This window comes from Mobula hypostoma, chromosome 15 (assembly GCF_963921235.1).
Source record: "Mobula hypostoma chromosome 15, sMobHyp1.1, whole genome shotgun sequence".
NCBI classification, from domain to species: Eukaryota; Metazoa; Chordata; class Chondrichthyes; order Myliobatiformes; family Myliobatidae; genus Mobula; species Mobula hypostoma.
In genome coordinates, this window is record NC_086111.1 from 6243079 (window position 1) to 6259268 (window position 16190).

Genomic DNA, 16190 nt, shown 5'->3' on the forward strand with positions numbered 1-16190 from the left:
TGCTGATGTTTCCGGCCGACACCCTTCATCAGGACTGGAAAGGAAGGCGGAAGAGTTTTCCATTCCTGTGTTTGGTAACGGATACACAGACAACCAGATTCAGTCTAAAGCCGAGGACTCAATCCCAGTTTAAGCCATTTTGGAACAGAGTACATGATAGAAATAATCTCACATGGGCTTTGTAAACAAGTGATGTCTACCCACTCTCACTGCTGGTGAGTTGTACAGTGTAGGTGTGCTAGGGTTACCAGCTAATGGAAGAGAATGACCATCACTAGTCTGACCTTATGTAACTTTTAAAAATACTGTATAATTACCAAATGCAAGTTCTTTCTGAACAAGGATAATAATAGTTAAATAAAAGGCGTTCACACACAGTGATGTCACTCATTTGCAACAAGGGATTATTAAGATTCATCAGTGGCTGAAAACTAACATTTTAGATGAACTGAAGCATTCAGGATCCATCAGTCTATTTGAAAACTTTATACTAACTTTACAAGTGTCTTTAGCTCATTTTTAAATACTGGCCAGCAAAGTTAGTGAAAATGATTGGTGATGTCTGTCTTGCAGTTATGAAAGTATAAATTTGTTTTCACTGACATTTTTCTCGGGTAAGGATGTGTAAAATAGAAGCAACACACACAGATGGCTGGAGGAAATCGGCATCCAGCAGTATCTATGGAAAATGAATAAACAGTCAAAGTTTCAGGCTGAGATGCTTCAGCAGGACTGGAAAGTGGAGAAGGGGGTGATGGGTGAAGCCAGGTGGGTGGGAAAGCTAAAGGGCTGGAGAAGAAGGCTTCTGAGAAGGTGAGGCGAATGGACCATGGGAGAACAGGTAGAAGGAAGGGCTCCAGGGGGAGGTAATAGGCAGGTGAGAAGAAGAGGTAAGATGCCAAAGTGGGGGTGCTACCTGAACTACTGATTTCTTCCTGTATTTTGTGTGTTGCTTGGGATTTCCAGCATCTGCAGAATCTCTTGTGTTTGTATAAAATAGGGTTGGTTGCTAATTTTTGTAAATAATGCATGGATATTATTCAGAGGGGCTTGCTATGTAGGCTGAGGTTATTACAACTTTGCTAGTGCAACGATTTAAGATTATGTGTGCTTTCACTGCAAAATTATGCACTCTTCCAAAAATGTGATCGTCAAACAGTGGCAAGACCTAGTTGCTGAGTCTCAAACCTGGAGACTTTAATCATGGGCTTACAAACCATTCTGAAGATAGCATTTCTACTCCACTCTCACAAGATCAGTATATGAATATCTTCGAAAAAGACCTGTGACCTAATTATAAACATATTCCAGGGCAGAATACGAAAATCATTAAAGATCCAGTTGAAGACCATTAGATTATCATCATTTCTAGGACAGTTCTAAGATCCAGTTGAAGACCATTAGGTTATCATCATTTCTAGGACAGTTCTAAGGAAGTTGTTTAAAGTAGGCCATGGATTAAATTAATTCTGCCTTCTCAACTTGCTCCCTTTCATGATTTATAGTTAATCAATCAGTTCTGTGTCAGATATCTCCCTCAAAATGGATGTAACTTCTGGTGGCAATTAACCAGAGTGGGATTGAGACTTCCTGTTTAAGTACAGAGATATATCTTCCTAATTTGTGAGACAAACTGTCTGAATATTAAATTAAATGAATGCTCAGTTTCTGTCTATGGAAATGTAAAGTAGCACAAGTTAGTTTGGCTTGCCCAGCCTGTCTCAACCAATCTCCATCTGCCTTGGGTATTTTTATATTGGAAAGGAGGTCCATCTTAAAGAAAAAGACACCTTGTTAAAGTTCCTGTAAAATAATAGCTATTTCCAGTTTAGTATTCAACATTTTGACCGTATACAGAAACACGGGGTGGGCAACGGGATTTTGTCTCTAGTGCTTTGATTAAACGCACGAGCAGGAGGTGGCTGATATCTGTGCTTACCATCCATGCCTTTGTACCAGATGAATGCAAGTGACTGAGTACAACTCTCAGCAGATACCCTTAACTTGATTAACTTAACCACATTTGTATTCAATAAACATGAAAAAAACAATCATATGCGAAGCCTCAGATTCCTAAAGCTTCCAAACTACATTACAAATGCCTGTTCATTAAAAAAAAACTGACCTCTTAGCTATATTTACGATTATATCAGAACTGGAACTCAATCAGTTTCCATCATCACTGTGATTATCCCTCCCAGTTATGTTTGTTCTGGGTTTTAGAAGCAAGTTCTCAATCTTAACTGAGTAAATAAGACCCTCAGCTGCTGTCCACAACAACCTTTCCATATTTGGATGGGTGAGCCATTAGCATAAACATCAAGAACTTAAGTAGAAGTTACTAGGCATACAATATCACTAATTGTTTTCTCCTTGTTTATGCAACAGCCAAAGTATTGTTTCATGCTTCTTATTAGACACCTTGACAATCTGCTGCCAGGCAAGATATTTGGAAATGTGGCCGTCCACAAGCTCTGGCTGGGCCCACCTATCTTCCCTGCTCAGTCAGACCCCATGAGAGGATTCTCCACTGCACCCAACTTGGACCTCCTCTCTGCTCCTTTGCTTTCGAGTTCTTGGAAATCACCAATGGCCCAATGATTGGGGGCACGTTGGGCTGGGGGTCAATTGTAACCTGAAGATACTTAATAAGTTCAAGTTCATTTGCTTTCAGTTCCTCAGGGACTTGACATTCGGCGTGAAGAGAATGAATGAGAGATTCAGTCCACATCAAACAGCAACGTTGAGTGAAGGAAGCAGAACTTGCCATCCATCTGTGCAGAATGCACTCTTTTGCCTTAATAAAATTTACTTTACTTTGAACAGATCGATTACAAACACAATTTAAATCAACAAATACCAGCGCACTCCCACTGCTCTCTCATGACCTTCAGAATCCCATCCTTTCGGTTGAAAAATTTTATAACTCCAAACACCGAGGCCCAAACGTGTGTCTATTACCCTTTCTCCATCACAGCAAGTGTCTGACCCAATGCGTCGAGGAGCAACATTTCCTCAATATTATTACAGTGGCTGCCATCAGCATCAGCTGTAGGCCTTGGGCTCGATGACAATGAATTACATTCTTTCAGCATTTCGGCCATAATTAAATTTCAGATCAACTAAAATTAGGCCTTGGATTGAAAATCTTGAGTTAGGGTCTTTAAAGGATGGGGATTAAGTACAAAAGAATGGAAGAGGCGCAATGAAAACAGAAAGTATCTTCTTCTGTTAGTCACATGCACACAACTTGGTGACCACATCACGCCATCATCCCTTACGCTTGGTACAAAATAAAGTACGATATTTGGAGTTCCAGCACTACAGAACCTAATCCAGACCGAATCAGTTCTTTTGAGTGATAGAATGAACAGTATTAATCCTGCTTTCAACAGCAATTTGGACCAGGAGCAGAGGGAATTTATAAAGCAGTGTTCTTTTATAAACTGAAATGTTTGCTCTGTCGTCCCCAATATATAACAGGTGATCGATGGGGAAGCTTTCTGGCAGGTAGCAACGTCTTATGAAAATTCTTTATACATGTGTTGCTATGTTCTATCTTTACCCTGTATTTAGTAGAATTTACATTATATATTTCATCATTTTTTAAACTTTGTACAGAAAAATATCAAATCAGCTTTACAGTCTTGTAGTGAAAGTACAGAACGAAGTAAAGAATTAATTACCAACACTGTGCTGTACACGAAGGTTGTATGCACCTGATGCCTGCAAAGTCAATCCTGATTGGTGAATACATACTGTTTGATCCAGGCTCCTTGCAGTGAAGTACGTCACTTGTTGTGCAGAGAATACTGGTGGAAGTATTTCTCCAGAGCAGCAATTTCCTTCTCTGTTCCGTGGAGCAGGGGACATGGCAGCCTTTGCAGATGTATTTTGCTGTTGTTGTTTTTCCCTTGTGGCATTATTTTTTTCAGTTAAAAAGGTCAGTATTGTTGTGTTGGTGTGGTGGTTAAAGGCGTTTTTAATCTCAGTGATGTTGGCAAGTTATGAGGTGTCTGCAGCACTGGGCTTCAATCTAAGGGTGAGAGAGAAAAAGATTAATTATGAAATTTCATACACCTTCCCGCCACCCTCCAAACTCCAGCGTTAAATTTCATGTTTGGTTATAAGTGAACATAAAAAAAAACAAATGCAAAATACTAGAGGAACTCAACTGGTCAGGCAGTGTCTATGGAGAAGAATAAAGAGTCGGTGTTTCAGACCAAGATCCTTCATCAGGACTGGAAAGGAAGGGAGAAGAAACCACAATAAGAAGGTTGGGGGAAGAGGAAGGAGTGGCAGGTGAAATCAGCTGAGGTGGGGGGTAGGTAGGTGGGAGGTGGATGTGGTAAGAAGCCATGAGGTGATAGGTGGAAAAGGTAAAGGGATGGAAAAGAAGGAAAGGAGACAGGATTATGGTAGAAATGGTAAAGGGATGGAAAAGAAGGGATCTGATAGGAAAAGAGACAGGATTATGGTAGAAAAGGAAGGACCAGGGTGGCAAGTGAAGAGGGGGGACAAGAGGGGAACCAGAATGGGGAATAGGAAGCATAAAGCCCACCAAGACCACATTATCTATGATGCATCACTACTGTTCCTACAAACCATTTGGTTACAGAAAGCTATCTGGTTTATTCTTCAAATCTGTTAGAAATGTTGTGCTCCCACCTATGACAGTATTATATTTCCAAGAATCATTTAAGATCCCAAAATGTTTCTCCACCAGCTCTTATTTGAATTTGTTGTCTCAAATTTGGGGTGGACAAGTCTTTGTTTTGTAGAATAGGACATTGAGTCCCTTGTCCTACTTCTATTTTCACAGCTCCCCATGCCACCTCACAGATATTTGGTTTTCTGGAGTCAATGGAACCAAATAATGAGAGGACAGTAAAACAAAGGTTTGTTCAATAACACTGAACAAAGATGTGAAACTACCTTGGTCTATCTAAATCCTACAGTGACCAAAGATATACATCCACCCCATCATGTCTAAACTCTGCACTGACCAAAGATGTGGACCTCCCTCACTCTGTCTAAACTCTGCAGTGACCAAAGACGTACATCTACCTCATCGTGTCTAAAACCTGCACTGACCAAAGACCTGCATCTTTCTCACCATGTCTAATATCTGCAGTGACCAAGATGTGCATCTACCTCATTACGTCTAAAACCTGCATTGACCAAGAGCATGCATGTACCTCGTCGTTCTAAACTCTTCACTGATCAAAGACCTGCGTCTACGTCACTGTGCCTAAAACCTGCACTAGCCAAAGACACGCATGTACCTCATTGTTCTCAACCCTGCACTGATCAAAGACGTGCATCTACCTCATCGTGTCTAAAACCAGCACTGACCAAAAACACGCATGTACCTCATCTTTCTAAACTCTTCACTGACCAAAGACCTGCATCTACCTCACTGTGTCTGAACTCTGCACTGACCAAAGACGTACATCTACCTCATCGTGTCTAAAACCTGCACTGACCAAAGACCTGCATCTTTCTCACCATGTCTAATATCTGCAGTGACCAATATGTGCATCTACCTCATCACGTCTAAAACCTGCACTGACCAAGAACACGCATGTACCTCATCGTTCTAAACTCTGCACTGATCAAAGACCTGCATCTACCTCAGCGTGTCTAAACCCCGCACATGGAACAAAAGCTGGAATTCAATTTATCCAAACTCATCACTGTCTTAAGTAAATAACACCTTAAGTTTCACCTTTGAATGCAGGAAAGACTCAAGGCATTTAATGTTTCATTATGTATCATTTCTTAAAATTTTGCGTTCAGCAATGAGCCAATAAGACCATAAGAGAAAGTAACAGAATTGGGTCATTTGGCCCATCAAGTCTGTGCCTCCCTTCCATCATGGAATTATTATGCCCCTCAACCCCATTCTCCCGTTTACTCCCCATAATCTTTGACATCGTAACCAGTCGCAAAACTATCAACCTCTGCTTTAAATATTCCTAATTGCTTGTCCTCTATGGCCATCTGTGACAATGAATTTCAGATTCACCACCCTCTGGTTACAAAAATATCCTCCATTCTAAAGGGATATTATTCTATTCAGAGGCTCTTCCTGTGTTCCTAGACTCTCCCAGGGCAGTTAATTCTTTGTGCGTATCATTTCCTATAGTTCAGTGATAAGTAATGAACCCTTTTGTACTCCCTACAACAACTGAGCATCTTTTATGGAATGTCTTTTCAATTGTACAGGCAAGTTAACACTAGCTAGTTTACATCTCACAAACAGAATCACTGTTACTCTTGCGAAATAAGAGCAAGAATAGAAGTGGTGTGTTTGTAAGATATACACTAGCTGGAGTTAAGATAGCTTATATAGGGATTGATTGTATGTCCATAAACTGACGCTAGTCACAGGAGTGTCTGTACATAAGGTGACTGACAGGAGATAATAAAGTAGTCTTGGCTGGGGGTGTGGTGAGGTGGCTGACTGGGTGAAGGTGTTGATCAGCTTTATTGTTTGGGGAAAGTAACAATTTTTGAGTCTGATGGTTCTGCTGTGGATGCTACATAGCCTCCTTCCTTATGGGAGTGGGACAAACAGTCCATTAACAGGGTGGGTGGGGTCCTTCATCATAATGCTGGCACTTTTCCGGCAATTTTCTGTATATATTAGTATACTGTATATATCCTTGATGGAAAGTGGTGGAATACTACAGATTATGGCTGTTATTATCAGATTGCTGCAGCAATGCTGAGATTTGAATCACTTCTATAATATCAGCATTGGAATTACTTGTACAGAAATTGAAGGATAATTCACTTACAATGCATTCAAACTTACCTCACATCAGATCCTCTGAACAGCGGGAAAGAGAGTAGAAGAAAGATTTAATCAGGAAACAGAAATACGTGATGCATTGCTGTATTCATACTCAAGTCAAGTCAAGTTAAGTTTATTGTCATTTCGACCATACAGTACACAGTAAAAACAAAACAATGTTCCTCCAGGTCCCTGGTGCTACAGGAAACAACACAAAACTACACTAGACTATGAGAGACAACACAAGGCTACACTAGACTACGTAAAACAACATAAAAACTACACTAGACTACAGACCTGCACAGGACTACATAAAGTGCACCAAACAGTGCAGGGCAGTACAATAATTAATAAACAAGACAATAGGCACAGTAGAGGACAAATTACGATATAATAATAAATGATGTAGATGTCAGTCTAGTCTCTGGGTATTGAGGAGTCTGATGGCTTGGGGAAAGAAACTGTTGCACAGTCTGGTCGTGAGAGCCCGAATGCTTCGGTACCTTTTGCTGGATGGCAGGAGGGAGAAGAGTTTGTATGAGGGGTGCATGGGGTTCTTCATAATACTGTTAGCTTTGCGGGTGCATTGATTTATTAATAAATCAATGAATTTCAGGATTACAGAGGGTGTCTGTAATTCAACATAAACTGTGAAGGCATATTCATATTTTAATGCCTGCAGCAGATCATTTCAATGTATACAACAATAAGATATAAATAATTATAAATTTAAATGTATCCAACAATAAGATATAAATAAGATATAAATTTAAATGTATACAACAATAAGATATAAATAAAATATAAATTTAAATGTATACAGTACAACAAAAAGACATCAGAGCAGAATTAGGCCATTTGGCCCATCGTCTCTTCTGCTATTCAATTTTGGCTGATCCTTTCTTCCCCTCTTCAGCCCCACTTGCCAGCTTTCTCCCCGTAACCTTTGACGTCATGTCCAATCAAGAACCTATCTATCTCTGCCTTAAATACACCTAATGACCTGCCTCCAGCTCATATTTTTGAATGTTATCACAGTTTAGGAAATAGTCTGCGCATTTATTTCTTCTACTGAAGTGCATGACCATGCATTTTCCAACATTGTATTTAATTTGTCAAGTTCTTGCCCATCCTCCTAATCTGTCAAAGTCCTTCTGTAGCCTACTTGTTTCCTCAATACTACCTGGCTCTTCACCAATCTTCATATCATCTGCAGATCTGGCAACAAAGTCATCCATTCCATCATCTAAATCATTGATATACGACATAAAATGAAGCGGTCCCAACACCGACCCCTGCAGTCACCACTAGTCACTGGCAGCCAATCAGGAAAGGATCCTTTTATTCCCACCCGGTGCCTCCTACCAATCAGCCAATGCTCTAACCATGCCAGTTACTTTCCTGTAATATCATGGGCTCTTAACTTGGTAAGCAGCCTCATGTGTGGCACCTTGTCAAAGGCCTTTTGAAAGTCCAAATATACATCCACTGCATCCCCTTTACCTATCTACTTGTAATCTCCTCAAATAATTCCAACAGATTCATCAGGTAAGAAACCATGCTGATTTTGTCCTATTTTTTCCTGTGCCACCAAGTACTCCATAACCTCATCCTTAACAATTGATTCCAACATCTTCCCAACCACAGAGTTCAGGCTAACTGGTCTATAATTTCCTTCCTGTTGCTTTCCTCCTTTCTTAAAGAGTGGAGTGATATTTACAATTTTCCAGTCCTCTGGCACCATGCCAGAGTCCAATGGTTTTTGAAAGATCATTTCTAATGCCGCTACAATCTCTACCGTTACCTCTTTCAGAATCCTAGGTTCAGTTCACCTGGTCCGGGTGACATAGATCTTTCAGCTTTTTGAGCACCTTCTCTCTTGTAACAGTAGCTGCACTTCTCTTCTCTCACACCCTTCAACACCTGGCACACTGCTAGTGTCTTCTGCAGTGAAGACTAATGCAAAATACTAATCTAGTTTATCTGCCATGTCCTTGTCCCTTGTTACTATTTCTCCGGACTCATTTTCTACGCTCTTATATTCACTCTCATCTCTCTTATTTTTTACATACTTGAAAAACTTTTATTATCCACTTTGATATTGTTTGCTAGCTTGCTTTCATATTTCATCTTTTCCCTCCTAATGATTTTTTGAGTTGCTCTCTGCAGGTTTTCAAAAGCTCCCCAATCCTCTATCTTCCCACTAATATTTGCTTTGTTGTATGCCCTCTCTTGTTTTCACATTTGGTTTGACTTCCCTTGTCAGCTACGGTTGTACTATTTTGCCATTAGAGTATTTCTTTGTTTTTGGAATAAGTCTACCCTGCGCCTTCCTCATTTTTCCCAGAAATTCATGCCATTGATGCTTTTCTGTCATCCCTGCCAGCAGCTCCTTCCAATTTACTTTAGATAACTCATCTCTCATACCTGTGTAAATTCTTTTACTCCACTAAAATACTGCTATATCAGACTTTACTTTCTCCCTATCAGATTTCATGTTGAACTCAGTCATATTGTGATCATTCTCTCCTAAGGGTTCCTTAACCTTAAGCTTGTCTCTGGTTCATTACATAACACAAAAACCAATATAACTGATCCCCTTGTAGGCTCAATGACAAACTGCTCTAAAACCCATCTTACAAGCATTCAACAAACTCACTCTCTTGAGATCCATTACCAGCTTGATTTTCCCAATCGACCTGTTTGTTGAAATATCCCATGACTACCAGAACATAGCCCTTTTGACACGTCTTTTCTATTTCCCATTTTAAACTGTGGTCCACATCTCAGCTACTGTTAGGAGGCCTGTATATAACTGCCATCAGGGTCCTTTTATCCTTGCAGTTTCTTAACTCAAACCACAAGGATTCAACATCTTCTGACCCTATGTCATATCTTTCTACTGATTTGATGCCATTCTTTACCAACAGAGCCCCGCCACCCTCTTCCTCCAAAACAATGTGTAACCTTAGACTTTCAGCTACCAACTACAACCATCCTTCAGCCATGATTCAGTGATGGCCACAATATCATACCAGTCAATCTGTAACGGTGCAACAAGATCATCCACCTTATTGCTTATACTCTGTGCATTGAGATATAACACTTTGAGTGCTATATTTGCTACCCTTTTTGATTCTGCATCCCTAATGCACTGGTAGTCACCCTGCTGGCTGCAATTTTGTCCTATCATCTGCCTGCCCTTCCTGACAGTCTGACTGCATGCCATCTTTGCTTTTGTACTGTCCGCTCTATCCTGAGTCCCTTCACACTGGTTCCCACCCCACTGCCAAATTAGTTTAAACCCTCCCCGAAAGCTCTAAAAAACCTGCCCACCTGGTCCCCCTTGGGTTTAGGTGCAACCCGTCACTTTTAAACAGGTCATACCTCCCCCAGAAGAGACCCCAATGATCCATGAACCTGAAGCCCTGCCCCTTGCACCAGCTTCTCAGTCATGCAATTAGCTGCCAGGTCATCCTGTTTCTACCCTCACTGGCACATGGCACTGGTAGCAATTCAGAAATTACTACCCTGGAGGTCCTGCTTCTCAGCTTTCTGCCCAGCTCTCCAAATTCTCTCTCAGGACCCCTTTGCTTTTCCTTCCTATCTCATTGGTACCAATATGTACCAAGACATCTGGCTACTTCTCCCTCACCCCTCCAAAATGCTGTGGACGTGATCCGAGACATCCCTGACCCTGGCACCTCAGAGGCAGCATATCATTAGGGTGTCCCGTTCACATCCACAGAATATATCTTATTTCTTATGTTAGTAAAGTCAGTTCTGTTCAGATTCTCTGACAGATAAGTTAGGAGATGTTCAAATCTATGCAATTATCCTTCCATGTATTGTTTTATTTCTGCTCCTACCATCAATGAAATGAGTATGCCCTCCCTTCTGCCTAGAAAGCTCTGTTTGAACTCTAGACAATTGAAGCAACTACTTTTTAATGGCGCTTCTTTCTTCTCCCTGTACACACCAGAAGACCATAAGATATGGGAAAAGAATGAGGCCATTCAACCCATCAAGTCTGCTCCAAAATTCCATCATGGTTGATTTATTATCTCTCTCAACTCTATTCTTCTGTCTTCTGTCTGTAACCTTTGATGCCTTTACGAATCAAGAATCTATCAACCTCCATTTTAAACATACTCAATAACCTGGCCTCCACAGTTGTCTGCGGCAATGAATTGCAGATTCACCACTCTCTGACTAAAGAAATTCCTGCGCATCTCTGTTCTAAAGGGAAATTCTGAGGCTCTGATTTCTGGTCCTATACTTCCCCAATGTGTGAAACAGCATCTCCACATCCACTCTATCCAGGCCTTTCAATATTCAAGAAGTTTTAGTCAGGTTCCCTCATTATTCTAAACTCGAGCAAGTACAGGACCGGAGCCATCAAATGTGCCTTATATGTTAACCCTATCATTCCCAGAATCATTCTCGTGAACCTTCTCTGGACTATCTCCAATGCCAGCACATCTTTTCATGGATAAGGGGCTCAAACCTGCTCATAATACTTCAGGTTTGGTCTGACCAATGCTTGGTTACCAAAGCTGGTTAAAATTACAAAGCTTTTCTGAGACACAGGAATTTGTAATGAATTTTACCCCACAACATCAAGGTATGTAACGTACTTTACGAGCTCCAACCAGACCTACCTTCTTTAATAAAATAGTTCTCCAGTTGTCTTTCACCCATCTGACCCTACAAGTGTTTCCTGCTAAAGCCTGTGCTGAATTCCTGCTTCTCCAACTACAACTCCCGGGAAGAAAAGCAAGATGTCATGATGCAAAATCCACGTTGAGCGACAATTCACACAGATGATGTTTATACTGGAGTCCCCGGAAACACAGTTCGCAGAGTAGATAGAAACTAGTGAAATAAGCGGACTCTGAATATAAATGCATTTTCAAATAATTCCATGGAATTTGGTCTTTGTGATTTTAGTAACAGTGCCATCAAATGCTGAGAGTAAAATCTCTGCACCCTCTCTCCAGGAATGTTATTACACTTGGAAAAGAAGCATTGCGATTTCATGGAATTGCTGAAGTTTATACAACAAAAACAGACCATTTGCCCCATTGTAGCATCCCCCGTCAGCTGCTGACACTAAGGCCCAACTCAATGAACTGCATTTCAAAGATCATCAACCACAAATTAAGAACAGTATTTTTCATCCATCAAGAGTCACCCTGAAGCAATCAACCCCTATTCTGTGGTATGGATTGATGGAAACGTTCCATGGATCATCAATTCACAGACCATGCCTCTCAGGGATAATATTATTTTTGTGACTGTATGTTCTGTGGGAACTATAGGTGCTGAATGCGATGTGTGTCTGTATGTTCTGTGGTAACCATACATTTTGTGTGCAGTGTGTGTCTGTATGATCTATGGTAACCATACGTTTTGTGAGTGGTGTGTGACTGTATGATCTATGGTAACCATACGTTTTGTGAGTGGTGTGTGACTGTATGTTCTGTGGTAACCATACATTTTGTGTGCAGTGTGTGTCTGTATGATCTATGGTAACCATACGTTTTGTGAGTGGTGTGTGACTGTATGATCTATGGTAACCATACGTTTTGTGAGTGGTGTGTGACTGTATGTTCTGTGGTAACCATACATGCTGTATGCGGTGTGTGTCTCTATATTCTATGGTAACTATATGTGTTGTTTGGTGAGTGACTGTATGTTTTATGGTAACTATACGTGTTGTGCATGCTGTGTGACTCTATGTTCTATGGTAACTATCTGTGCTGTGTGTGGCTTGTGTCTGTACGTGCTAAGATAACTAAACATTCTGTGTTGTGTGTTTGACTGTATGTTGTATTGTAAATATACATGTTGTGTGAAGTGTGTGAATGTATGTTGTATGGAAAATATATGTGCTGTGTGCAGTGTATGTCTCTATGTTCCATGGTAACACTACGTCCTGTGTGCAGTGTGTGACTATATGTTCTCTGGTAACTATACGCGCTGAGTGGTTGCTGTGACTGCATGTTCTATGGGAACTATACGTGTTGTGTATGGTGTCTGACTGTATGTTCTACATTAACTATATGTGGTGTGTGTGGTGTGTGACTGTGTGTTCTATGGCACACTAATCTGCATGCTGCTGATGAAAAATCTGATAACTCTGAGAGTGTAACCGGACTGCGTAACCTTGAGATTTACAATATCAAAACTAACAATAGATAAGCAATATGGCTTACACCAGAAGTGAATGGCAAATTAATTAAAATGGAATTGGACATGGGCTCAGCTATCAAGTCATTTCACAAAATGAGTTTGAACAATACTGAACTGAAGCCTACAGATATGCAACTAAGAACTTATAATGGAGAAAAGATAACTCCGGTGAGAACGACATTTGGACATGTTTGGCTGAGACAACTACAACTTGATGGAGATCCATCCACCATTTCACCATTTTCATGCCCCATCCCTTGCAAGAAAGTCATTGAAAGTAAATTATGAAAGGTACTGGATGATACCACAGCAGGAGGAAACTTGAGCACCCAGAGAAAACCCATGGATTCCATGGGGAGAATGTATAAGCTATTTGCAGATGACATCAGAATTGAACACTGAACTCCGATTCCTCGAGCTGTAATATGGTCGCGCTAATCACTACGCTATAGCGGTGCCCATGTGCTGAAGGGCCTGTTGATATGATGTATTGTTCTATGCTCTATTCAGAGAGCTGAGCTCTTCATTGGGAGAATATTGGCCCACTTCCACTCCTGAGCCAGGTAAGTCTTATCTATGGGTTGCGGGGGGGGGGGGGGGGCGGGCGGAGGTGGGAGATGTCAGTTTCCTAGGAAACTAGCAAAAGTAAACTAGCAAAGGTCTTCTGTACTTTTGACCCTCCTGTGAAAACCTTCAAAATATTCCAAAGCCTTTCAGTGTTATTTCTTTAAGAACCACTGGATGGACTACTTGGAAAAACAAGAACTGTTACACACTACAGGTGCTCTGCTAATTTTTACATAAAGATGGGATAGAACATCCCTCTGTATATCTGAATTACTTCCAATCTAGTTTAGATGTATGTTTGAAGTTTAGAAAGTTATGAAGGAATCTTATTGAAACATACAAGAACCTACAGAGCTACAGCAAGGTAAACTTCTGAGGCATTTCCACTCACTTGAGATTCTCCTGGGTGAAGAAATAGTTACAAAATACAGGGCAGTCACATTGCAATACAATGTCTGTAAGAATTTCGTCTTGCAGAGGGCAGTGAATCTCTGGAATTCTCTACCCCAGAGGATTAAAGTGGATGGGTATTTGGAGGAAGTAAATACATATTTCATAGATCAGGAATTTGAGAATGGGTACAGAAGGGGAGTAGAGGCAAGTGTGGACAACACATAATGATTATAATGAATGGTGGGGCAGGTGAGATGGGCTGAATGGCCTCATCATGCTCCTGTTCTCTTGCTTTCTTGAATTCTTTCCCATTCATTGTTGAATGCCCATTGAAATGGTTGCAATGAAAGATAGCTTAGTCCATCACTAGCATGGCCTTCCCCATCATTGAGTACATCTACAAGGAGCCCTGCCACAATGAAATCAGCATCCATTAGGATCCCCACCATCCAGGTTATGTTCTCTTCTTGCTGCTGCCATCAGAAGGGAGGTACAGAATTCTTGGGACCCACACCACTAGGTTCAGGAACATTCATTACCCTTCAATCATCAGGCTCCTGAATCAACATGGATAACTCCACTGACCTCAAACACAAGGTTATTTATTGTCATTCCACAATCTCTTCAAAGTTCAAAGTAAATTAATGATCAAAGTACATATATGTCACCATACATAACTCTGAGATTTGTATTCCTGTGGGCAAACACAGTAAATCCAAGAAACATAATAGAGTCAGTGAAAGTCCTCACACAACAGGATGGACAAACAACCAATGTCTAAACGACAATGAACTGTGCTAATGGAAAAGAAAAAGGAAATAATAATAATAAATAAATAAACAATAAATAAATATTGAGAACATGAGGTAAAGAGTCCTTGACACTGACTTGTATGGCGGTGGGAATAGTTAGAGTTGGGACGAGTGAAGTTATTCCCTCTGTATATACTGTACACACTCATATATTTTGATAATAAATTTACTTTGAACTTTGAAGAGCAACTTATCTGGACAAATAGGAGTCTTACATTCTCATTTTCAAAGCAAGGCAGTCTGTATTGTAAAATCTCCTTCAATTGTATATTCTAATTAATAAACTTCATTGCCCTTTGATATCCATGATCGTCAAAGCTAAATTAGATACAAATGGCCTGGATTACCTGAACAGCTGGTGTCCTGTGATTTCAACAAACAATGTTGCAATGTCTTTCCTATTGCTCTTATCATCTGTGTTTCCTGATATTGAAACCAACCACAAATTAAAATGCTTTCACTTGGTTGCTATAAATGATGATATTGAAGATATCACCTGCTAATCTAATGGTTCAGTTAATACCGGGAAGTATTAATCTACTAATTTTGAACAATTTGTAAAGCACAAGTGGTATGGAATTTTCTTCATTGTCGAGTAGATGCAGCTCCAACAATACTTAAGAGGCACAAGGCATTATGATCAATGAGTTATTTGACTGATATCTCACCAGCTATCTTCAGCATTTACCCCATACACCAGTGGCGTGTGGTATTCTCTGCAACTACTGTCTACAAAGTCAATAACAACTTGCCACAGCATCTGAAGATAGTTTATTGGCATTCTTCAATACAAGAGTGTAAGGGAGAACAGAATGATTGTTATTCTGAATCCAATGCAGCGTAAAAATACATCAAACATAAACACAATAATTAAAAAAACACCATATTAGATTAGATTAGATTCAACTTTATTGTCATTGTGCCGAGTACAGATACAAAGCCAATGAAATGCAGTTAGCATCTAACCAGAAATGCAAAGAGTAGTGATATTTACAAAATAACTGTGAATAAAAAGTAAGTGCTACAGCACACAAATATAAAAGTACTGAGACAATACAATATGGGTGCAATACTGCTTAGCGCTGTGATGTGAGGTTCAGCAGGGTCACAGCCTCAGGGAAGAAGCTCTTCCTGTGCCTGCTGGTGCGGGAGTGGAAGCTCCTGTAGCGCCTACCGGATGGGAGGAGAGTAAAAAGTCCACGGTTAGGGTGAGATGCACCCTTGATAATGCTTTTCGCCCTGCCCAGGCAGCGTTTATGGTAGATGTTCTCAATGGTGGGCAATTGGGTGCTGATAATCCACTGGGCAGTTTTCACCACACGCTGGAGTGCTTTGCGGTCCGATACGGGACAATTGCCATACCACGCTGAGATGCAGTTGGTGCGTATGCTCTCAGTGGTAAAAGTCTGTCAGTATCCTGAGAC

At 40.6% G+C, this 16190-nt stretch overlaps 1 protein-coding gene across 1 annotated transcript in view; it reads right to left on the reverse strand.

The window, feature by feature from the left end:
- Positions 1-1385: 1385 nt before the first annotated feature.
- lhfpl4a (LHFPL tetraspan subfamily member 4a) overlaps positions 1386-16190 on the reverse strand; it is a 329222-nt gene continuing 314417 nt past the window's right edge. The window contains exons 3-4 of the mRNA XM_063067680.1: positions 6821-6835; positions 1386-4036 (exon numbers count right to left, since the gene is read on the reverse strand). Coding sequence (XP_062923750.1) covers positions 6822-6835 — 14 coding nt within the window. The 3' untranslated portion in view covers positions 1386-4036; position 6821. The remainder of the gene's footprint in view (positions 4037-6820; positions 6836-16190) is intronic.